The sequence below is a fragment of the Cynocephalus volans genome, chromosome 1, assembly GCF_027409185.1.
Source record: "Cynocephalus volans isolate mCynVol1 chromosome 1, mCynVol1.pri, whole genome shotgun sequence".
Lineage (NCBI taxonomy): Eukaryota > Metazoa > Chordata > Mammalia > Dermoptera > Cynocephalidae > Cynocephalus > Cynocephalus volans.
This window is the reverse complement of record NC_084460.1, coordinates 206,596,793-206,622,835: the sequence shown is the minus strand read 5'-3', so window position 1 is coordinate 206,622,835 and position 26,043 is coordinate 206,596,793. Positions and strand designations below refer to the sequence as shown.

Here is a 26,043-nt window from a genome sequence, read left to right as displayed (position 1 = left end):
CCATATAGGGATGGCCGGTTAGCTCACTTGGGAGAGCGTGTTGCTGACAACACCAAGTCAAGGGTTAAGATCCCCTTACCGGTCATCTTTAAAAAAAAAAAAAAAAGTCTTTTCCATCTAAGGGCTTCTTATTTGCTATAAGGAGAAGCACTAACATTCTAAGCACTAACCAAGACCAATATCCTGAGGTGCACAGAGGAGTGTAATCCCGGTGGGATTAGCTTAGTCTACCCATGTTCCATATTCTCACTCAGGGCTGAGCCTTTCTAGAAAGATGCTGGTGGCTCTGCAGCTTGAGCCACAGATGACCTGCTAATAACCAGAGCATGCATAGCAGGAGGCAGCTCTCTCAAAGAACTAAAGCCGAAGCCCACCTTGAGAGCTCTGGGCAGACCTGGCTTCAGTAGGCCTGGCAGAAAGTTGTCTTACGAGACGAGGAAGGCTCATGACCAGACCTCTGTGTTTGGGCAGCTGTGCAGGATAACGTGGACCTTCGAGGATACACAGTTTGGAGTGTGATGGACAACTTCGAGTGGGCTTCAGGCTTCGCTGAGAGGTTTGGTCTGCATTTTGTGAACTACACTGACCCTTCTCTGCCAAGGATCCCCAAAGCATCAGCCAAGTTCTACGCCTCTGTAGTCCGGTGCAACGGCTTCCCTGACCCTGCTGCAGGGTCTCACGCTTGTCTCAACCAGCCAGAAGGTGAGATGCGGCCTGGGGAGGAACTAAAGCCAAAGGGTGAGGGGTGAGAGGAAGGGGCTCTTTCAGTCTGTTTTCTTCTGGCTTATTACCCTCCTTTCTGCCCCTCCATCCTCTACATTCATTCAACCAGTATTTATTTCCACTGAATGCTGCAGACAGTCTTGGGATGGAACAAAGGACACTTAGTGTCGATGGTTGCACCTAGAACACTAGGATCCCAGAGCCCAGTATGAGAATGAGCAAGTCCAGATTCTTCTTCCAGCCCTACCACTAACTGGCTGTGCAACCTTAGGCAAGAAACTTGGCAAAAGCTTCTGGGCAGTTGCAAAGATCAAATGAAAGGCTGCAAAAGTGCAGTGGCCTGCACAATGCAGGTGCCCAGTATTTGTTGAATGACTGAAAGTATAAATTCCTATACAAACGTGAAAGTCAGTTATCCAATGTAGATTATATTCTAGTTGCTGAGAGACATGTTTAAAAATAGCGCTGCCTAACTTCATGCACAGGTGCTAACACAGTGAGGGGATGGGCACCTTCACCTTGGCAGCATACTCACACTGGCTGTGCAGACTTAGGGTGCTGTGGGGTACAGCTTGGGCCTCATCTTGGGTCACCATGACTAAATCAGCACTTGTGCGTGAACCCCCTGTCGTCCTCTCCTAGATGCTGGACCCAATGTCAGCCCCGTGAGAGAAGAGGAGGTTCAGTTCCTGGGGCTAACGCTCGGCTCAGCGGAAGCGCAGACGGCTTTGTACATACTTTTTTCTCTCGTGCTTCTTGGAGTCTGTGGCTTGGCATTTCTGTCATACAAATACTGCAGGCACTCCAAGCAAGGGAAAACACAGGCAAGCCAACAGGAATTGAGCACCATTTCTTCATTCTGACCCACACGTTACCACTCCTCCAGATCTGCGAGGCAGGCCTAGGTTCCTTATATATACCTTTGCTGGCCGCAAAATTCCTTGGTATGAATTCCTTAGGATTCTGCCCATACCGGATTCTCCATAAAATCCTTCTGCACTGTAAGAGATGACTTCGGTCTTGAAGGATTTTGAGTTCCTGATTAGAATGGGAATGTCTTGCCCCAGTATTGGAAGCGCATTGGGGCATTAGAGGAGCCTGCAGGTGGCTCTGGTGGACATGTGCAAATGTTGGTCTAGTGGTCGTGTAAATCACCTAATTGAACTTATGCCGGCTGTTATAAGTTTCAGAGTTTTTAAGGTGGAACAGTGAGTAAAAACCACAGCAATCCTTTGTGAAGAAGCAAGCCACTCTTTCATGCAGATGTACTGCAGTGTCATCTCTTGCCTTCTCCTCAAGCTTCCTCCTAGCCTTGCATCTTGTGTTTCTCAGAAAATAAAAACTGTACTGTGAACAGTGTCCTGTCTCTTACGGTTGCTGCCCCTTGAGAAAGTAGGTTCAACAGAAGTTCTAGTCACACAAGCCATTTGGGGCTACTAAGCTTTCCTACCACACCAAGGCTTTCTGCTTATATTATATTCCCTGAGGCAGATACAATAACATGCAGAAAAACATGGCCTTCGAATAATCCTTCATTCCCCACCCGAAACACCCCCACTGCCACCTTCTAAGATGTTGTCCCTCACTCTCCCAACTATCAGGTGACTTTTAAGGAACCCAGCATGGCCTTCAAGGTCCACATGATCTGACCTTGGTTCATTTAGCCTGTTTCCTTCCTCCTGTGAAGGTTAATTCTAGGTGTCAATTTGATTAGATTAAGGAATGCTGAGGAAGCTGAGAAAGCCATCTTTTCAGGTGGGTCCATGTGGGTGTTTCCAGCAAAGATTAGTATGAGAACCTGAGTGGACCAGGTGGGAAAGACCCACCCTCCATGTGAGCGGGTGCCATTCAGTCCAATGGAGTCCTGAAGGGAACAAATGATTTAAAAAAAGGCAAAGCTTTCTATCTGCTAGAGCTGGAGTACACTCTTCTCTCTTGTCCGTGGACATCAGAGCACAAGACTCTTTAGCTTTTGGGTTACAGGACTTACACCAAGGACACCATCCGCTTCCCTGGTTTCAGGGCCTTTGGACTTGGACTGAGCCACGCCTCCGGCATACAGTTTGCAGATGGCCTATCATGGGACTTCTCTTCACAATCGTTGAGCTAATTCCCCTAAATAAAATCCCTTTCTTGTATTTATAACAAATCCTATCAATTCTGTCTCTGTAGAACCCTGATTAATACACCTACCCTCCCAGTTTGTGGTAGTTCTGAACTGCATGGAGGTCCTTGACTATCCCTTATCACATCTTTGCGAGTGCTATTCCTTATGCCCAGGACGAACTTTCTTCTGAAAATGTCTTCAAGTCTCCACTCTAAGTGTACTTCCTCTTCTGGATGGCTTCCCTGTACTCCCCAGGCAGATATTCCTTCCTCTTCTTTGCTTGTAAAATATCCGCCATTGTACTTGACCACATTATAATTGAATTGCATATTTCTCTATCAGCTTCTTCAAGGACCACATCTTGCTGTCTTTGGCAAGCTCGTTTTAGACTGCAATGGAAAGCATACCTGCTTCATTCACAAAACACAGCCAGAGCAGTGATAAGAGCAGAGAAAGACATGGTCTTTCTCAACCCCCTTGAATGTACTGAGACAATCTCAGTATGAAACACTTAACTTATTTGGTCCATATATTGTTTCTAGATAAGCTGGGAAAATGTTTTTTTTTAATAAAGCACAATTTTTGACTGGTTTTTAAAAAGTAATCATGCTTGAAATTTTTCTTGTAAAATCATTCCTTACCTGAATTATTATGTCTATAGAAAATTCCTATCAAAACATTCCACCACCGTGAGTCCCACCCTGGCAGTCAGGAACTTGTGGTGCACAAGCATTTTTCTCCATCAATAGGAAAAGTTTTTCAGATGGGGGTGGAAGTGGTTCTAAAACTGGTATTAAAGACATTTCTTGGGCAGAAAGACTTGTTACCGAACTCAGGTCTGGCTGCCTGCTCCCTTGAGAAGAAAAAAAACTCAGAAGTCAAATGGTTGGTGTCAGAAAAGCAGATGTACTCAGTGGAAGGAGATGGTAGGCTATCCCATCTCCAAGATTTAGATTTACTGAGGAGTTTTTAAAGGAGGGTTTGAGGGAATGGAATGTGGGAGGTGAAAAGTAGAAGGGCTGTTTTTATGGGTCAGGTACGAGGTCTCGCCAAGGCCTCATCTGGTTTCTGTTCTTATCTTCGCTGTTATCTCAGGACCTTGCAAGATTTTGATTTGCGCCAGTGTACTTGGCTGCTCCCAAGGTCAGCTTCAGTCATTTGGCCTTGATCATTCTTCAAAACTCTACAAGTCTCAAAGAAAGAACTGTTAGCTTTGCTAAAGTACTAATTAGCTTCTCGGCCTTGTTTTCCTACTTAGCAAGCAAGTTAAGAAAGTCAGGGGATAGGAAGAAAGAGTGGAGGAAAAAAAACTGTCCTTTTTAAAATCCTCTCCCTCTCCACAGCCCAGGCAGTTTTAGGTTCCAACATGGCTTCAGTCCTGTTCACTCCAACAGACTCACGAGCTGTCAATTATTCCTAACTTAATCTCAAAATTCAATATAACTTTTTTGGGGGGCACACTGACAAAATAATATAGTTTCACATATTAAATAAAGGTATAAGCAGAGCCAAGATACATCTGGGGGTTAAAAGAATATTATAATATTATAAAGCTAGTTATGAAAGTAGTTTCGTAACAGAGAACAAATGCAATAATAGAGAGCCTAGACATAGGCCCAACTGCATATGGGAATAGAGCGTGTGACAAAGGTGGCATGTCAAATCGGAGGGAAAGATGGATGACCCTGTAAATGGTGGCAGGTCAACAGGTTAGCTCTTGAGGCTGTTAGCCACGGGTAGGGAGGGAGCTAGATCCCTTACTTGGATACCAGATTTAAACATTAAAAAGGAAACCATGAGACTACTAGGACACAACAAAATTAATTTCTGAAGTGGGAAAAGTATTTATGAGCAAGACTCAAGACCCAGAGGCCACAAAGAAAAACACTAATAAATCTGATCACATAAATGTGGCAAAAAATTATCATATACTCAAAGGATAAACAGGGAAAATATTTACAGCATATGCTAGCAAAGTGCTAATTTTCTTAATGTTCATGGAATTCTTATGAATCAATGGAAAAATATGAAAACAAAATGAAAATTGCCAAAGAATAAAAACAGGCAGTTCTCAAAATGTCAAAATAACCAATAATATTAAAGATGCTGAACTTCACTTGTAATAAACATGGTGCAAATAAAACACATGGTTTTTTTATCGTGTTGACGAAGATGAAAAAGTATGGCAATACAGTGTTGGCAGGGGTGTGGGGAAATCAGCATTCTCATACACTGCTGGTGGAGGTTCAACTTCATATAGTCTGAAGAGAAGGCAATTTGGCAGCATCTTTCATAATCCAAACTGCACACACCGTTTGACTCAGGAAGTTTACAAACATACCTTACAGATTTATCTTCACAATAGGAATATACCCACCCCACTCCAAGAATATTCTCTGTAAGCAATGTTTATAATAAAAAAAAAAAACAGCAGAAAATTAGAAATAGCCACTGAACGACATCAAGAGCATAGATAATAAATCGAGGTACATTCATCAAGTAGAATGCTGGGCAGCCATTAATAAGAATGAGGTAGCTGTGTTGACAGCGAAAGATCTTCAAGACTGAGTTAAAAAGCAAGATGCAGGGTAGTGTATGTAAATATGATCCTATTTATTTACAAAATAAAGATTACATTTTGCTTATATATTCATAAAAATTTTCTGAAAATTACACAATAAACTATTAATAGAAGGTTACCTCTGGGGAATAGTACTGGGAGAAAAATGCGAGAAAGAAACCTCATTTTCATTTTACAGTCTTGTATACTGTTTTGAATTTTTTACTACGAGTACTTTTTAAAAATAAAGTTGAACAGAGGACCTTCCTCCTAATCAAAGATTATGAACCATTGTTTTATGTACGTTTCTCCAAGATTTATGTTTGATTTTTTTTTCCAAGACAAGCTGACTTGGGGTACTCGATGTTTTTGTAAATATATTTCTAACAGTTATTAGTAGGGTCACAACCCTTTGAGAGTTTTTAAAATCACATATTGCTGTATTTTTAAAGATGACAAGACTTTATTTGAATGAGATACTTGCTAGATTTTCTTTTTCAAATTCACTTTTTAAATTATGGATATAATATGACCACTGCAGGAAATCAGAAAAATATATAAGGGTGCAAAAAAGAAAACTAACAATCACATATAACCACTCTTACCATCATTAATGTTTTGGTGTGTTTTCTTCTTTCTTTACAATATATTAATACCTAGTACTATTTATAAAATGTGTTTACAATGCTAAGATCATACTGTACCTACAGTTCTGCATCCTATTGCTTCTCCCCCAACACATAACAGGTGCTCAACAAACATGTTAAATTGAATTGCTGAATTAGGACTGTATCATTTCTCCTCATCAAAAATTAATTACTTTTGCAGGGGCATTTAGTTGGTTTCCAGTTCTTAAGTAAAATAACTTTTTTTTTTTTTTTTGTCGTTTTTGTGACCGGCACTCAGTAAGTGCACCGGTCATTCCCATATAGGATCCGAACCCGCAGCGGGAGCGTCGCCGCGCTCCCAGCGCCGCACGCTACCAAGTGCGCCACGGGCTCGGCCCAAGTAAAATAACACTTAATGAGTATGTTTATACCTAAACTTTGTCTGCATTTATGATCATTCCTTAGAAAAAAATTATTGGGTCAGCAAGTCTAAAATATTTAATGTTTCTGGAAAAGAATATTTTTCAGAAAGATTACACAGGTTTTCACTCCTACCAACAGTGTAGCCTGTCTCAGTGTTTCCTTGCCAACGCTATTATCATTTTTTAAAGTCACTGTGATTTCATAGGTGAAAAACAAAGTTTGCTCCAAGAAATGCTGTTCCTTTCATTACAAAATAAAGTACAAGTCTTTTGATATGTTCACTCAAGAGTAATGTCTTCCAATCTAAAACAGAGGAACTGTCGAGCTCACTCCCTTTTCCAAACATCATTAGTTTAGTGGTCTCCACTACCAAAAACACATGGATAAAGTAGCAGGTAAGTAAGATTAAGAATCTCTTTCAAATTCTAAAGAATAACCAAGTGACTAAAGCCATGTCTTTATTCTATACTTCTTGTCCTACACTACAGGATCTTCAGGTCCTTTAATTGTGAGTATTAAGGACACAATTTTAGCATAAGGGTGAGAAAGAAAACTAGGTTCTGGGCTCGCAGCTGTTTTGCATCTGATGAGAACAAAGACCAAAATGTTATACAAACAAAATGATGCTCACTGATTGAGGAGAGAGAGTAATGTGGCATGTGTGTCAGAAAATTTCTTTCTTCAGTGATATTTAAGTACTGGGGAAGAAAATCAGAGACACATGACCTCAACAGAGCCCTGTGTAACAAAAAGATGCTAGGATAAGAAAACTTGAAGCAAAAATATCATTCCAGTTTTTGGAAAAGATTTTTTATTCAGTGTTTAAGTAAGATTAAAAACTACAAGATTTTGCTTGCAGTGAGAAAAGTTAAACATAAATTGTCATATGAATGGCTAGTTAAAATGCCCCGACTCAGAGTCATATTACTCAGTGACATACCAGTTACTCTGTGTAAGTTAAGAGTCTTGGAGCAAAATGGCCCTAAACAAAACTGGTCTTCTGAGAGCACAGAGCTAATGGGTACATGAAATACTGAATGAGAAGCTAATGGAGGGAGCTGTGGCAGAACTTCTGATTTTTTTAGCCTTCTAGCAGTTGGTTACTGTATGCAAGGACCTAGCAGCTAGTTATTTTATGTCTTGAATTTTCTGACTTAAACAACTTGAACCCACACCCACCCAGCAGGAATACAGAGAAACTCAGATCAGTTGAAAAATGTAAAGAAAGCAGTACTTCTCCAGTAGAATTTTGGTTGAATTAAATCATGAGAGAAGCAATGATTATTGCACATATTATACTTGTCACACTACATCTGCTGAGTAGAATTTCCATTCCAAGTGTTATTTTCATCTTCACCATCATCTTGAGTTCTCAATCGATATATCTTCCCGTCCTTTTTAAAGTCTTCCCCACGTTTTTCCAGCACTCTTTTTCTGACCGATTCCCTGATGTAACAAAACAGGGAGAAAAGGGAAGATAATATAAAGTGCAAACAACAGTAGTACCAAGTTGTTCCCTTCACACTTCCATTAGTACAGCAACTATATTTTACTTTCAACTCCAAGGTAAGCAAAGTCCATGGGAGACAATTATATCTACTAATGCAGTACTAGACTTTGTTAGTCTCTGGTAGTTTAACTTCATGTGTTCTCCAAGCCAAACCAGCCAAATCATATTTTCCATTTCCATGTGTTTCTTGATGACTTGCTACGCTTTAGAAGAGTTTGACCAGTTGCCAATTAATCTTTATTATTTATGCAAGCTCATATATCTACTGAAATATTTATAACTTACACAGCACCCTGGAGGCTATCCAAAGCATTAGTCATAGCCTAATTGACAAAAATGGTCAATTAGCAATTTTAATCCTTTCAAAAATTTTAAGAATGACTTATTTATAAACAATTAAGAACAAACAGGACTTCTTCAGGAAATAGAGGTAAAATTTAAGCTAACAGAATTTTATAAGGCTAGAGGGGAGAGAGGAAAATTGAAAATGATACTGGAACACACAGCTTCATTCTCTTAGGTATACATTCATCACCTCCTTTGCTCCAAGCCAAGACTTTTAGTTGAAAAAAGTTTTAAAAACCCACACAACAAGCTATCCTATATTACAACAGGACGAAATACTTCCACCCATTGCTCAGTAAGTTCTAAAATTCAGTACTAAAAGGCCTAGTTTGAATGCTGTTCTAAGACTGGAGAGAAGAATTTCCATGTCTCACTTGAATAACGTACTAAGGATGGAACTGGTCTTCTTGCCTAATAGTTAACAAATAAATCAAGATAAAGGCAAAATCAGCCCAATCACAATATTTATACGAACTGTCATCTACAGCACCAAATTGAACACATGACTAGGGATCTCTATACTTAGGGCAGACAGAGGTAAGGACTTTCATTACTTATCACATAGGAATGGGGTGAGGATTTGCTATAATGCCTATTAAAGGCCTAATAGAGTGTTTAACAGGAATATATAATAAATTATGCTATTACTTAATTATTAGAAGGGTATAATATCATTTTCTAGAAATCATTTTCTAGGAAAATACTTCCTGTTAACCTGTTCCAAAACAGCCCTCTGAAGGAGGCACCATTTTCAAGGGAATAACCAGTTTCCTCAATTTGGTCCTTCTCTGAATGGCCCAGACAAGACTGTCAGGCAGTAGATCAAAGAACCACAAGGGTAAGATGCTCAGATCACAATGCTTCTTCTAAAGAAATTATGACAGATGACCATGAGCAATTAATGAAATGAAATACTCTGTCAGCCATGGTTAGCAAGAAAGATTTTATATACCTGGGGAAAAAAGTCTGCCTTAATAGTAATGGGATAAAGAGAATCCAATGAATGAAAAAATAAAATCAGGAGAGACTCCTGGTCAAGATGGCGGAATAGACAGTCCCCAGTGTCACTCTCTCCCACAAATCAACCAATTTACAACTTTAAAAAAGCAATGACAGTCAACTGGGGCTGCTAGAGCTCAGGGGAAGAGATGGAGAGACCTATGGAGTACACGAAGGTGGGAGTAGCCAAGTCGATGAGAGGAAGAAAAAAACCACTCTGAACATTTCAAATCCCAGCCGTTTCTTGGCTGGAGCTGCTGAGTGCACAGAGCGGGAGCTGGAAAAAGCCACAGGTGTGCCCTTCGGATAAAGTTGCTTGGAGGTGGCAGGGGAGAAAAGGGCCTTGGTGACCCCCAGGCAAGCAAGACCACTAATAGGGTTCCCATGGACCCACATAGGAGGAGCCCCAACAACTGAAAAAAAGAAGCCACTCAGAGGCTGGTGAGTCATCGCAAGGGACCAGAGCATGGGCTGTCCCATGGGAAGTGTTTGGAGCAGGGTGGTGGGGGAGATGGGCCCACTGGGGGAACAGTGGGGCACAGCAAGGACAACTGATCTGCTCTCCAATCAGTGTAGGACCACTCAAAGGAGACTGGTCAGGAATATAGAATTGCATGGAGTACAGTCTGATGAGAAGACTCAGGCCCAGACTAGAGTTTCTACACAATCCAGGTGTGTCAAATCTCATGAGAGCAGGAAGTACCTAAAGGGTCAACCATTAAAACCTGAGCTGCACAAAAGGCCTTCCCTAGGGAATGAGCAGCAAAGCAGCAACTATCTCAACCACAGAGCTCAAGTGCTGGTCCCCACCAGAAGTTCTCCCATTTTAGAAGCAAAGGACAACAAATTAGTTCCAGGACAGAGTTTAAGTGGTGGCAACAGCAAATAATCCAACACAGAACTGAAAGAAAAAAAGTACCCACACCAGAGACAAAGTTTGATATTAATAAGTAAAGGTCTCAATTCACCAAAGGACACCTATAATACCTAGAAGGACCAGAAGTCCACTGGGTTACTAAGCCAGAGAGTGGGGAGGGCCAGGGACCTCAGCCATTCCCCCTGACACCCGCAACCAGTCCAGAGAATGGGGTCCGAGGGTTTCGGCCACACACCCCTGACATGTGCAACCAGCTCAGTGACGACCACCGAGCCACAGCAAGAAGGGCCCCAGATTCCCAAGCTGGTGTCATGGGGGGCGAGGGCTTTTGCCACACCCCCATGACATATGCACCCAGTCCTGCAATGACCAAACCACCTCTGGAAGCCCCCTGGTCTCCCCTGTGGGAATGAGGGGGATGCCACAGGCCTCAATCCTGCTCCTCCTCCTCCCTCCTCCTTCTATCACGTTTCCTTCCCTTTCCCCTCCCCCTCCCTCCCAACTGCTCCACAACATCATAGAATATTAACAAAAAAAAAAAAAATTAATTTTTTTAAAAGATAAATAATAAATAATAAATAATGAATGAATGAATGAATGAATAAATAAATAAATAAATACCACGAGAGGTGAAGTTGCTTTTCACAAAATAGGTTTTGGAAAACCCAGGTAGTGAGCTTCCCAGGAGAAATGAAATAGTAAGGCTTCAGAATATTTGGGTTTTTTCCCTCCACTGTGGGGTCGGGAGATGACATACACAGAAGGTAAAGTACCCATAACACAATTTTACATTTTGAGAAAGGTACTGGGCATTACTTACATATTTTTCAAATGGGGACAACAAAGATACCTTTTTTCTGATTTGCTAGATGATCCAGGGTTTGAAAGTTCTGACGATGTTGCTCTCACGGAGGACTGCGCAGGAGGAGGACTACTAAATAAAAAATTGCTAATCAACCTCCAGATGGCAAGGAATGGGTAAAGTACTGTCCCCAACAGTGTCCAAATGTCTCCACTGGAAGAGTGTATGATGGATGTAGTTGGTCTTCCTGCCTAGAAATTAAAAAATAAACCTAAATAAAGATTACATCAGCACCATCACATCACTCTCAAGGTCGTAGATGAATCTTTTATTTGGAAAGCGAGGTCTTACTGGTCTTGGTTTACTACAAGAAGGTAAAATCCATCTTTTACTATTTTTAAATGTACAAATTTCTGGAAACTCCTGAAGCTCTTTTAAGTTTTTTGGTTTTTTTAAGATGACTGGTAAGGGGCTCTTAACCCTTGACTTGGTGTTGTCAGCACCACACTCTCCCAAGTGAGCTAACCGGCCATCCCTATATAGGGATCTGAACCTGTGGCCTTGGTGTTATCAGCACCGCACTCTCCCAAGTGAGCCACGGGCTGGCCCTTGAAGCTCTGTTTTTTAAAAGAGTAATTATAATATACAAACTAGAACAGAGTTCTCGTTGATGAAGTATTTTTAAGAAAATTAAACTTTCGTAATGAAATTAACAATGTTGATAAGAAAAGTGTTTCGTGCTGATAAGAAAAGTGTTTCTTGCTGATAAAAAAAGAAAACATTTCAACCTCCAGTGAACACAATGAAATTCCGATTACTGGAGGGCTAATTATTTTAGGTGGGGGCCTCTCATTTAGAATATGGTGAGCTACACTAACCAGGACATGGAACACCCAGGCTCGCATCCTCGCTCTGGTACTTAAGGTGGGAACTTGTCAGTCGTTTAAGCTTTCTGAGCCTCTTTTCTTCATCAGAGATTAAAATGTTGTTGTGAGGATCAAGTGGGATAACGAATTTGAAAAATTAATTATTTTTGTTACAATAATATTTTTTTTTAAATGTGTTACATAGTAGAGCCATATATAAAAGACATTAAGTCTGTGGATTAGACAGATACTCCACATTTCTTATTTATTGTAAACAACAATAGGTGAGGAAAAAAGCTGAAAATTAAACTATTTAGTGCTTCAAAAGCAATATTAGCAATAAAAACATATAAAGCACAGGATAATGGCACAATAAACTGATCTAATTTTTGGATAATTTGGATTTTAATTACCCAGAGTATACCACTCCCCTTCCCTTCCACTAATAAGAAATGATCAAGAGTAGAACAAACAGAAAACTATAGGAGTAGAAAAAATATACATGTATATACATACAGGCAACAGTACCACTGAAGCACTTGGGGCAAGTTCCAAATCCAGTAATTTCTTTTTATAGTCTTCTTTTGTAAACTCCCTCCTGGGAAACATAGTTGCTAGTGAAAAATTACCGTAAATGTTGCCAACACTCTGTAATGTAAAAATAAGTTTTAACACCTTACAACTGTGCCTTTTTAAAGATATTACATTACTCACATGCATCCAAAATGACAGCTTTAATTAAAACTGCCTTAATTTTAAAAGTTAACTTAAATATAAACTCACTTATAAAATCTTTGCTTCAAAAAGTAGCTGAAAAGCTATCAAATCCAAATAGTTTTCAAAAGCTTCAATAACTCAAAGATGACCACAAAACAGCAAAAAATACAGTTCCTAAAACCATATAAATAAACTGAATAAAAATGAATATGTATCTTCCTTAAGTTTGGCTGTAGTTCATCATTAGGGTTTTCACTATCCTTTGACAAACTTTTATTCATGTCTCACAAATACACATTTGGATTATAGTTATTCCCTATTTAAAATCTGGAATAGACTAGTACTTCCCTCATAGATATAACTTCAGGAGTTTTCGCCTTGTCTCTACAAATGGCCCATAATCAACCTACACAATACATATAATCCCAGATCCAGGAACATACACTGGGCAGCACCAAAATCACCTCACAGTTTTAAGTCACCTCTACTTGTAAAACCTTAGATAACTGCTTTATCTTTCCGTAGAAGATTCCAAAGTAGGAGACTAACTTTTGTTTTTTGTAATTTTTTTAAATGTAGATCACATACATACTACTCACTGTTCTTACTCTAACATAAGGACATATAACATACAAAATTCAGTCTCTGTATTGAGGTGGAACTTTAACAGGACAGATTTCTTTTTCCCACGTAGCCCCCTCTTCATTTACTTATGGCAGAAGCACTAAAACTCAAGACAGGAGACACCCTGTAGGAGGTCCCAAAACAATAAAATAGCCTACTTGTGGTTGGTTCTATTATTAAGCTTAGGGGAAAAGCTTTTTATCACTGTCCAGCCCAGCTTACCAGTGCAAGAAGACAGACAGCTTTTGAGGTATCCTTCTTTTGGAACCCATAAATGAGGGAGAAGACTAAACGGGGAGAAGAGGTCTGGCAGAAAGATCTGAACCCAACACCCAAAGTCCTAATTCTAATCTTGAAGTTATATATACGAGAAAAATACTGGTACATGTAACGAGCTTAGACCCTAATGGACACCTGGTGCCCAGAATCCATTTTGAATAAGGAATCAATAGGAGAATGAAAACTCACTGGAAATTACTCATTTTATTTTCTAAAATGTAAATTTCCTATCCCATTCAGATTTGGGGTAAGGCCACATTTTGGAAGTAAATTCCTGAAGAAGATACTTACTGTCAAATAAAGATTACTAATCTTTTGGCTTAGCAAACAGGCAGATGTTGGAAAATGGCAGCCTCTAAGCAACTTGCAGAAAATGGAGAAAAACTGCTTCCTTTTCAGAGGAATGGGACAACTCCCTCAGATTAGACATCTGGGAAACCATTTGTTTTTACTCCTCCAGCTAAGTCTACTAACCAGTGAGAAAATTTTCCAGAGCCTATTGGACAATGCAAGCAAACTCCTATTTTTGCACAACAAGCAGATATGCTGTTCACACACGCACAAGTACACAACTGAAGCTCCACAATATCTCAGAGGTGTCTTGTGCCTCCCTCCTGGAGATAAGTCATGATTTACTCCCATTCTTCAAGTTCTGCTTTGAAATTTTTCCTTCCTACAATTTAATAACCTACATATCAATCTTTACTATAACTCAACACCTAAATATACCTGTGCAGCAAACTGCCTGGCTTCTTCTAGACGAGCATCAGAAGGGAACTGACTTGTAAAAGAAGAACCATCAGGAAGACGGAATTGAATTCTTGTAATAGTGCTATGAAAAAAGAAAATTAATGTCAGCATCTTTTTCTTTTTTTTTTAAAAGTACTTTTTCTTTTTTTTTCTTGGCGGCTGGCCTGTACAGGGATCCAAACCCATGACCCTGGTGTTATCAGCACCACATTTTATCAAGTGAGCTAACTGGCCAGCCCTAACATCAGCATCTTTACCTCTACATATTCTCCAACAATATCATTAAAAGAGAAAATGGAAACGAAAATGTGCAATGACAATAGATTTTTTTTTCCACAATGCGAGATCTTTTCATGTATTATTTTTTAATAACTGCTTTATTGAGAATTCACATAACAAAATTCAACCTTTTAAAGTGTACAATTCAATGATTTTTAATATATTAGAGTTATGTGACCATCACCATTATCTAATTCCAAAACATTTTCATCACCACAAGAAGGAACCCTGAAACCACTAGCAGTCTCTCCCTAATCCTCCTTCCCCCAGCCCCTGGGAACACTAATCTATTGTCTCTATAGATTTGCCTATTTTGGGCATTTCATATAATGGAATCATACTATGTGACCTTTTGGAAGTGGCTTCTCTCATGTAGCATTGTTTTGAAAGTTCCTTCATGCTGTTGCATATATCAGTTCTTCATTCCTTTTTGTCGCTGAATAATATTCCACTGTATGGGATATACATCTTGTTTATCCATTCTTCAGCTGACAGACATCTGGATTATTACATTTTGGCTATTATGAATACAGCTGCTATGAATATTCATGTACAGGTTCCTGTGTGGACATGTTTTCAATTCTCTTGAATATATACTTAAGAATGGAATTTCTGGATCATATGGTAACTTTATGTTTAACATACTGAGGAACTGCCAAATAGTTTTCCAAATGGCTGCACCATTTACACTCCCACCAGTAACATAGGAAGGTTCCAAATTCTCCACATCCTCACCAACACGTTATTGTTTCTTTAAATTTAGGCATCCTAGTGGGTGTGAAATGGCATCTCATTGTGGTTTTCATTTCCCTAATGACTGATGATGTTGAGCATCTTTTCATGTGCTGACTGGCCATGTGTATATGAGAGTACTTCAGAAAGGTTGTGGAAAAATAGAATTTAAAGATAATACAAATATTTCCTTCTTTGGAGACAGATCTATTCAAATCCTTTCCCCATATTTGAAATGGGTTGTTTTGATTGTTGAGTTGTAAAAGTTCTTTTTACATTCTAGATACAAGTCCCTTACTGAATATATGGTTTGCAAATATTTTCTCTAATTCTGTAGCTTGTCTTTTCACTTTCTTAATGATGTCCTTTGAAGCACAAAGGTTTTAAATTTTAGGCTGGCAAATTAGCTCAGGTGGTTAGGGCACAGCCTCATAAACATCAAAGTCACGGGTTTGGATCCCTGAACCACTTGTCAGCTGCCAAGGAAAAAAAAAGTTTTAAATTTTGATGAAGTATAATTTATCTAATTTTTTCTTTTGTTGCTTGGGCTTTGGATGTCATGTCTATTCCCTACTCCAAAACCACAAAGATCTACTCCTTTTTCTTGCCCCTAAGAATTTATACAAGGGGCTGGCCGGTTTGCTCAGATGTTTAGAGCATGGTGTTACAACACCAAGATCAAGGGTTCTGATCAAGGCCAAGGGTTCTGATTAAGGGTTTGGCCGGCTGCCCAAAAAAAAAGTTAAAAAAAAAATTGGAAGTTAAGAATTTATACTGTTTGGGCTGGTCATAGTTATCTCAGCTGATTAGAGTGTGGTATTGTAACTCCAAGGTCAATAGTTCAGATCCCCATACCAGCCAGCTGCCAAAAAAAAAAAATTTACATAGTTCATAGTTTTACATTCAGGTAGTTGATCCATTGAGTTAATTTTTTATATGGTGTGAAGGGTCCAAATTCATTTATTTGCATGTAGACAGCTAATTGTCCAACCATTTGTTGAAAAGACTATTCTTTCTCATTGAATGGTTTTGGTACCCTTTTCAAAAATTGATTATAAAGGCAAGGGTTTCTTTCTGGAGACTCACTTCTACTACATTGATCCATATCATAAGCCCATCCTTATGTCAGTATGACATTATCTTGGTTTTACTGGTGCTTTGTAGTAAGTTTTAAAATCAAGTGTGAGTCCTCCAACTTTGTTCTTTTTCCAGATTATTTTGACTATTCTGGATCTCTTGAATTTCTGTATGAATTTTAGGATTAAAATTTCTGCTAAGAAATGACAATTGGAATTCTGATAGGGATTATATTAAATCTATAGATCAGGTCAGGGAGTTTTTGCCATCCTTTCAATATTAAGTCTTCTGATCTATGAACATAAGGTATCTGTGTATTTAGCTCTTCTTTCAAAACTGGTAATGTACAAGTTTCACACTTTCATTAAATTTATTTTTGTTTTGGGAACTGCCTTACCCCTGCTACATGTCATTCATTCTGATATGATTATCAATATTTCCCCCATCTCCTTCACCACAGGGGTAAGCATGTCACTTACTCCAGCCAGAGAGCCTGCACAGTGAACACTCTGATTGGTCTAGAGGTGGCCATATGACCCAAGCAGAGCCCATTCAGAATTCTACTCAGTGACTGAGAGAGGCACTGAGAAAAAGAGTAATCTTTTCTCTCTCTGATCATGAACTCAAGATCATATGGTAACTTTGACACCATTTGGAGAGTTTCACTGAGAATGAAGCTAAAACAGAAGAAACCAAGAGACTAAAGAGAGAAAATTTGTAATGATATCCTTTACCCAGCTATCCCTATTTAAACCTACCAATGGATTTCTGAATTGCAGAGCCAATGTATTCCTTTTTTTTTTTAAAGATGACTGGTAAGGGGATCTTAACCCTTGACTTGCTGTTGTCAGCACCACGCTCTCCCAAGTGAGCTAACCGGCTATCCCTATATAGGGATCCGAACCCTTGGCCTCAGTGCTATCAGCACCACTCTCTCCCAAGTGAGCCACGGGCTGGCCTTATATAGGGATCCGAATGCTTGGCCTCAGTGCTATCAGCACCACACTCTCCCAAGTGAGCCACAGGCCGGCCCTTGTATTCCCCCTTTTGCTTAACCCTAAATGATTTGGGATTCTGACACCTAAAAAAGAATGCTAATACACATGAGATAATCACTGTAACCATTCTGATGTATGTGCTTTCTGCCTTCTGAAAATGGATTTCTTGGGTCCTCTTTTAAAAGTTACTTATTTAGTACCGTTAGGGTTTACACTCACATTCAATGACAAATATCAATGGCAGCTGCCAAACTGGTCAATATGTCTTTCTGGAATTGAATGCTTACTATAACTGCATCACACATTAGTATTAAAAACCAGACCACAATCGTCCTCCTTAAGTCCCATGTGCACACATACATTTCAGCATGAAATATACCACCTTCTCTCTCTTGCGTAAGTTTCCCTCTTGACTTCCATCTCTGCCTGTTTGGCCAGCAAGGCAGCAGCTTTGGCTGCCTCTACTTCTTCCTTTGTCTTTGCAAAGCGAGCAGCTCTCTCTGCACGGTCCTTTAAAACATCATTAGATACCAATTATCTTTCACTGCCAGAATGAACTATTCACACACTCCTACACACAAGGAACAAACACATGTATCTATGCAATTCCTTAAAGCCATACCTGAACTTTATCATTCTGGATCACGTATTTTTTCATTTTATCAACTGTCAGGGAACAGAGTTATTTATATTAAAGAAAGGAGTAAAGGAGGGCTGGCCGGTTATCTCATTTAGAGCACACTGTTATAACACCAAAGTTGATATTATGGTAGGGATGGTTTTTATATGCTACAACTGCTTAACTCAAAGCAATTGTTGCAAAACCATCATAAGCTTTAATGATGTGCCTGAAGCCTTTGAATGTCCCAGGTAAGAATACTTGTGTCTACAGAAAATTGCCAAGCAACCAATTCGTAGCTTACTTCCTAGGGACTCTCTGAAAGCTGCCGATAGAATTTGGATGTTATTGTCCCCATAAAACTAATGTGGAAATCTGATCCCCAATGTGGCAGTGTTGGGAATGGTTTGGGTCATGGGGGCAGATCCCTTATGAATGGATTAATGCTCTCTCTGGGCAGGTGTGCCCTCATGAATGAGCGAGTTCTCGCTCTATTAGTTCCTGTGACAGTTGGTTGTTTAAAAGAACCTGGTATTGGGCCGAGCCCATGGCGCACTCGGGAGAGTGCAACGCTGGGAGCGCAGCGACGCTCCCGCCGCAGGTTCGGATCCTATATAGGAATGGCCGGTGCACTCACTGGCTGAGTGCCGGTCACGAAAAAGACAAAAATAAATAAATAAAATAAAAGAACCTGGTACCACCCCCCTCCCTCCCACCATCCCTCCCTCTGAGGCCCATGCCAGATACAGCTATCCCAGAATCACGAGCCAAATAAACCTCTTTTCTTTATAAATTACCCACTTTCAGGTATTCTGTTATAGCAACACAAAACAGACTAATACAGCTGCCTTTTGACTACTGATAAGATGCATAACATAATGAAGCATGGAGTAAATCACTTTGAAAAAACTCATCTTAATTTTAATTTTAAGTGTTTTAATTCAACATACAATTTCTAATAAAACGAAGGTCAGGATTGGTATTCTTTATCTGAGTCACTAAAATATACTATTTTTGTATGCAGTGTCCAGTAGTAATCAAGTCACTGTGCAGTATCACAAAAGGAAAACAATATCACAAATGTCCTAGAGTCAAGCATTAAAAATAAACATAAGACTCACCAATGCAATCTGCTGTTTTATACGCTCTCGAGCTGCCCTATCCTCTGCCTTTTCTCTGTTTCTTTCCTCTAACATTCTTTTTGTTAATTCTTCTTCTTGTTTTCTTTTAAAATCCAACATTTCTTTTCCAGTTTTTCTCCTCTCAATTTCCTTCTTAATCTCTCTCTAATTTAAAGAGAAAGTAAGTTATGAGCCCAAAACATAATTTGATAATCTGCCCCAGATATTATTTTGAATATAGGGAAAGCTGAATGTAGGATGCAGTTAAAAGAATAAAACTTCATAAAATATAAGGGTCTGGTAGAGTTTATTTGTTGCATGGTTAATGGTCATGTGTGTATCAATTTATAAATCTTTGCTAGTGGTTCTGTTAAGATTATAATGTAGTTAGTGTAATTTGAAAGCAAGCAGCATTACAAGTCTTTGGTTTCTAGGGTAAATAGATTCCCCTCCAGGGACAACATGGCCATCATTTATTTGGGTCAAAGAAAATGATAACCTTCCTATATTAGAACCCCAAAGAAATGAGGCACAGTTAGGCACACACAATGAGAAAAATGAATGGTTCACCAGAACGTGGTAAAGTGAGAGGAAAAATTCAGCAGAATGTCTACACACTTCTTTTCCACAAAAACGAGCTGGAAACTTGATCATGTGCCTCAAGCCAAAAATTTTAACTCAAGTCCCCTTATTCTTCTTATTATTATCATTCTTATTTTTAGTCTTATTATTGTAAAAGACTCAATGCAGATGGAAAAAAGACGGTTTAATTTATTCCAAGCAATTTACAAAAGGAACTTAGTATACACTATGATCCTAACTTCCTTCACTGTGCCTCAACACAGAATTATAAGTAGGAAGCCAAATGACAAACATTCCTTCGCTTAATGGAGGAGTAAAACAATGCTAAGTGCATGAACTTCACCTGTTCTTCCTCTTTCCTTTTCTCTTCTCTCTTTTCTTCAAGTTTTTTTGTTAGTCTGTGTTTAAAAAAAAAACCATAAAATCACTGATACATCATATTAGTATAAAGCACATTTAGGAGATTTATTTAGCTAAAACAACTGGGGAAATACAGAAATCAAAAAGAAAAGCCCCTGAAGGCATAGCAACAATTTATCTATCTGGCACAAGGAACCTACAGAAATCCACAAATCAATGGGAGCCCATCAGAAGCTTAGCTCCAGCTTGCCTCCTACTTACTTTGAAAGTTCCCCATTGTTTTTCTGAGTTATCTGATACTGATTTAAAAATACAGAAATAAAATTTCAAAAAAGTATGTAAATCAATGTTTTATAAATGCTTTGCCCCTTAAATGTAAGTAAACAATAAAGCACAAAACTGCTAAAAATAAAAGCGAAAAATATAAGGCCAGCATTCATAAATAATAATAATACCAAATTGATTCTCAACTGTAAAAAAAATTCATCATTAAAAAGTTAATAATTCTGAAACTACACACTACTAATAGTTACACAACCTTCTGAATAAACTAAAACTCAATGAATTGTAAATTTTGATTTTATGGTATGTGAATTATATCTCGATTTTTAAAAATTAATGAAACTTTCTCTGATAGAGATTTCAGTTGCAGAGATGTATGCATTTGTTAAAACTCAGCTGAACAACTTCTGCCAGCCATCAAGGGAGTATTCAAAGAATGATGGGGACACGTCAAAGGACAGAAAACCCATTATGAAGGAAATTCCACTAGCCAAATAGGGGACAATCTGTACACCAAAAAGAATAAGAGAAATGAATTATAACACATTGGAGAGGAAAAAAAGGATCAGTGAAGTGTATTAACTACTAATGGGAGTTATAAACTGGATAACCATTTTGGAAAATTGGGCAGCAGCTACAACCCAGAAATTCCCACTCCTACATGCACTTGTATATGCCCAAAAGAAATGCATACGTATGTCCTCCAAGACACATACAAGAATGTTCTTCATACCACCCCTATTTACAAAAGCCCCAAACTTAAAAGAACCCAAATACCCATCAACAGTAGAACCACTTAAAAAATCATGGTATTGTCAAATTATAGAATACTATACAGCAATGCGAGTATACTATTGCCGCATGCAACAACATAAACAAGACTCACAAATATAAAGCTGAACAAAGAAAATCAAACACAAGAATAGAACATGTAGTATGACTCCATTATAAAGTTCACAAACAGGCAGAACTGATCTATGGTGTTAGATTCAGGATAGTGTTAGGGAGGGAAGCTGTAACCAAGGACACTAGCAATTTTCTATTTCTTGAACTGGGTGCTGGTGTCCAATGAGAAGTTTACTGGGGGTAAAAAGGGAGGGAGGGGCAAATGGAAATTAGGAGAGGTGCATCAAAGCACTTCTCTACAGATGACTACCAGCTAGTAAATGTATAAAAACTGAAATAAGAAAAAAAGAAAATCACCGTTTTTAACTACCAATGAAATAACTGATTCAAGCAAAAATCAATGTAGACCAAAACAACTGAGTGACAGTTTTTGAGGAATAGGATATTTGCTGTTTCAAAGAATCACACCATGGGTAACATTAATTAGAAAGGGAAAAGGGTACCTTTATAATAGAGATATCCAACAGACACCATCCTAACCAAATGATTAAACTTAACATCACCAATAATGCATGTAATCCTGATGTAATGGGAAGAACAAAACAATACCTAGGTAATGATCTTATCAAAGTTTATCCTAAATCTAACAATGATTAAACAGGGACAGGATCACAGGACATTCTAGAAACAACTAGACTAGACTCTTCTAAAAAGTCCAACTTATGAGAAATGCAAACAAAAACAAGGGAAATGTTTTGGATTCAAACAGAATAAACTGAATGCAATGAATAATCCTTGATCTGATCATTAATCAGGAGAAAAAGGTATAAAAGAACATTACTGGGACAATTGGAGAGATCTGAATACAGACTACATATTAGATAACCTTACTGCATCAATTTCTTTACAATTTTTTTGTTTGTTTGTTTGTTTTATTTTTTTTTCTTTCAATTTTATTTTGTCGATATACAATGTGGTTGATTATTGTGGCCCATTACCGAAACTCTTTACAATTTCTTGAGTGTGATCATGTATTGTGCCAATATCTGAAAATGTCTTTATTCTTTAATTATATACTACCTGTAAAATTCCCTTCTGAGAAAAACAGATGCAGTTTTGTTGTAATGTGGTTGAAAAGCCACACTGCATCTTAATGACAAATTGTTTCATCACTTTTTCATCTGGGCATTAAGTCTTCGAACCCTTTCCAAGATTTTTTATTTTCACTTCACCCCAGGGTGATACAAGTGAGGGTGCACAGTGGTGAGTTTGGTATTGGTAAAACAGAAAGAAATAGAAGAGCATGAGCCCCTGGGAACTTCAGTTGCTGTTCTTCCTTATACCATTTGCTCACACTGTGAGAGGATTTTTCCTACTTTTTACCTCAACTTGTGTAAAGAACAATCACAATCTAGGTTTTGCTGAAATCAAGCTGATCTTAACTGATTCACAAGTGAACCCAAAGACCCAAAATCAGCAATCACTGTGAACCCTGCTTCTCAAAGCATCTATATGAACAAGAAAATATCAAGTCTCTAACTATCAAGTTAAAAAGAAATCTTTTTTAACTTCCATATAACACTAAATGGTTTCAAGGCAGGATTAAAAATATTCCTGCTTACCCACTAACCATTAACTCATACAACTTTTAAGAACCACAGCATATAAGACTATGATTTAACAATTATTCCATATTAAAAATACTAAACCAGAAACTAGAGTCAGAAATTTCTGATTATTAGGCCAACTAGTAAAAGAATGACATTTAGTAGACACCCACTTATGCAGAACCCAGGCTCAGTACATAGTCATAAAATGAGTTGAAGCTCTTGTCCAGCTGGAGCTTATTATCCCTATGGCATAGGAAGATAAAAGCAGAATGACAGATGGAAACACACGTACCAAAATACCAGTGAAAAATTAGGAACCCTTAGAATGATCACACCTAAAGCTGACTGACGATTTCAGAGATACAAGAAAAGCTTTACCTGCAGAGTGTAAGTTTTATGGATACAAATAAGCTGGTCGGTGATCAAAAATTTCAACCCAGAATTCTCAAACTTCATTTGTGTTAATTTTAGCTTTCATTCAAATTTTTAAAAAGTCATTTTCAGGTATTTCATTAACAAAATGCTAATTGCAAAAATAAGAACAAACCTTTCCACTTTGGCGGTGAGGTCCTCTGCAGGTCTCTGATTTGAACATCCACTAGGCTCCTGACAGGGAGTGGCAGGGCCTGAATTTTCTCCTCCTTAATTATTAAATAAAAATAAGAACACTGCATTTAAATGCAATTTTTAAAAGGTAGAAATCTTCTGGATTATGATATCTATTCATAATCTTTTCTTTAACATTATATATTTCCCCTATGACTAGAACAGGAGATAAGATATGAGCTATTTCTAATCTTGAAGTTTGGATCTGGAAAAAAATGTATAAGTGGAAATAAGGCAATTACTAAGTTGAAAGTCACCAAGTTTAAGGTCAGAGATAAAGCATGAAGAAATATCAGTCTTGCAGAAGGCATGCCTGGCCATGGGTAGGCTTCACTCTACGGCAGTGCTGTCCAATACAGTAGCCACTAGCCACATGTGGCTACTGAGCACTTGAAATGAGGCTACTGCAGGTGAGTGACTAAATTTCTAATTGTATAAACAAATAAATAAAAAAAGATACAATAATCACAATACTTTGCTGAACTTTCAAAAGGACAGGAAAAGAACTAAGGCCAACAGAGGTGAGAAGGCAGGAGGAGTGAATTAGCAAGAAAATGGTAAAGGGCCATAAAAAGTGATTACATTGTATAATGTTAAGAGCCCGGTCATAGCCTGCCCAGGGTCATGAAGCCCTGCCAATAGCCCTCTGACACTAAAGATACAAATGCTGTGACCTTTCCGCCCTTTTCTCCTTTACTGCTTGCACAGCCCTAGGCGTAGATCACCACTGCTTTGCTTTAGATAGCTGAGAAAAGTTCCATTTCCTGGAAAGATTTGCCCTGTGATTTTTTCCAGAAAACTTCTGCATACTTCCTTATCTGCTGATTCCCTCCTGCTGCCTATATAAGCTGTGACCTTCTGGCTAATAAACGAGACTTGATCAGAATACTGTCTTGTCTCCATTTCTCACGTCTCTTGTCCCATCCAATTCCCACTCCCCCCTCCAGGGTCTGTGTTGAATATCCCGCGGGTCGGGACATTTTTGGCGCCCAACGTGGGGCACTGGATACGGGGGACACTGTGAGGAAGACGGCGCATTGGAGGGTCGACCACTGAAAATGAAAGAGTAAAACCTTCATCCGCCACGGGGACCTTCCGCGTGTCAGGCGAGCGTGATAACCACTACACTACGGAAACCCATTGAGTATACTAATTATCCAGATTTAAGCATCACATATTGCATCAATGCTACCCCATAGATATGCACAGTGAATTACATTTCAATTAAAATTTTTAAAAAATAAAAATAAAAACTCTTTCAATAAGCATAAAATAAATAAGTGACAAGAAAAGTAAATAAAATTTTAATTATACTTAATTTTAATTTAAATAGCCACATGTGACTGTTGCTATATTATTGAACAGCACAGCTCTAGAGGCCAAGTTTGATCCTGGGAATCGCTCTAGACTCATGCTGGTCCAAGGGATCAGCTTCTGCTGACCAAAGTGACTCCTTAGAGAGTCTCTTTATATCTATCCTATTATTCTTTGAAGGATTCCTGAATGATGGAATTTTCTCCTGGCCCATTCTACAGGGTACTTATAGCCTGGTACTTCCTTTCAGAACCTGTCATTTCCTTCTTTGCTACTTGCCACCAACCTGATTCTTCTTTGGAACAGTAAGGACTGTGGAGCCACAAAGCCTGGGTCCAAGTCCCGTTCTGTCACTTCAGTAAGTTACTTAATCTCTCTGTGCCTCATCTGCAAAATGGGGACAGTAACCTCATAGGGTTGTTATGAAAAATACATGTTCATTCAAGTAAAATGCTTAGAACTTTCCTGACTGACACGCAGTAAGTGCTTTAGTTATTACAGGAGTAGAAGAAATAATCAGTATTACTAAGTAGAGCTTATAGTGCACATCTTTTCCTACCCTACATTCAGTGGAATCACCTAAGTAGCTTGAAATCAGCCATAGTGAGAGTATTTACACCTTGGAAATGAGCAAGTATTAAAAAGAAAGGCTTGTTTTTAAGCTTTCACAGAGGCTTTTAGTAGACATATACCAGCACACCACTGAATGCAACCCTTGGATAAGAAGTGGTAACCACTGGCAGCTAGTGTGTGTTCAGTAGGAAATTAACCACCTTTTCCTTTAGTAAATAAAATTAATGACAAGGACATAATATATCTTGATATCAGCAACAAATTTAACAAAACTTTTGAAGATAACCTGTGGAAAGCCATGGGGAAAAAAGTGCTGAATAGCAGCACAGTGAGGTGAACCTATGACCCATAATCAAAGAGAAATGGATGGATGTCACACAGAGGAAGACTTCCAGAGGTATGCCACAGAGTTCTCTGCTTTTGGCATTTTATAAATGACTTGAAGATGTAGCATGTACATTTGTAACTTTATGGGTAACACCCAAACTGGGTGAAATAGCTTATTAAGTCATATTTAATTCCGATTACTGGATGAAAGGGAGTTTAGGAGGTGGGGGGAGCAGGGAAAAGCCTCAGTGAGTAAATAACTGATAAAATCCAAAATAACGGGAGGGGGGAGGGAAAAGGGAGGGAGGTTTTGGTGATGGGGAGCAATAATCAGCTACAATGTATATCGACAAAATAAAATTAAAAAATAAATAAATAAATAAATAAATAAAAAATCCAAAATAACGAAAATTTATTAGAGGAAGTTCTGCTTTTAGGTTTAAAAAGTTAATTGGATTATCAAGCATAAAGTACCTCCTGACGGAAATATACATCATCACCTAAAGTAGTCTTGCCAAAAAAGAGTA

At 38.6% G+C, this 26,043-nt stretch overlaps 2 protein-coding genes across 2 annotated transcripts in view; one reads left to right on the top strand and one right to left on the bottom strand.

The window, feature by feature from the left end:
• LOC134389762 (lactase/phlorizin hydrolase-like) overlaps positions 1-1,586 on the top strand; it is a 45,598-nt gene extending 44,012 nt beyond the window's left edge. Inside the window, 2 exon segments of the mRNA XM_063113302.1 lie at positions 472-702; positions 1,366-1,586. Coding sequence (XP_062969372.1) covers positions 472-702; positions 1,366-1,586 — 452 coding nt within the window.
• Positions 1,587-6,478: 4,892 nt separating this feature from the next.
• The window catches only part of UBXN4 (UBX domain protein 4), a 36,012-nt gene continuing 16,447 nt past the window's right edge, over positions 6,479-26,043 (bottom strand). Inside the window, exons 6-13 of the mRNA XM_063106097.1 lie at positions 23,244-23,337; positions 19,942-19,996; positions 19,017-19,181; positions 17,659-17,786; positions 14,170-14,272; positions 12,337-12,468; positions 11,003-11,205; positions 6,479-7,867 (exon numbers count right to left, since the gene is read on the bottom strand). Coding sequence (XP_062962167.1) covers positions 7,729-7,867; positions 11,003-11,205; positions 12,337-12,468; positions 14,170-14,272; positions 17,659-17,786; positions 19,017-19,181; positions 19,942-19,996; positions 23,244-23,337 — 1,019 coding nt within the window. The 3' untranslated portion in view covers positions 6,479-7,728. The remainder of the gene's footprint in view (positions 7,868-11,002; positions 11,206-12,336; positions 12,469-14,169; positions 14,273-17,658; positions 17,787-19,016; positions 19,182-19,941; positions 19,997-23,243; positions 23,338-26,043) is intronic.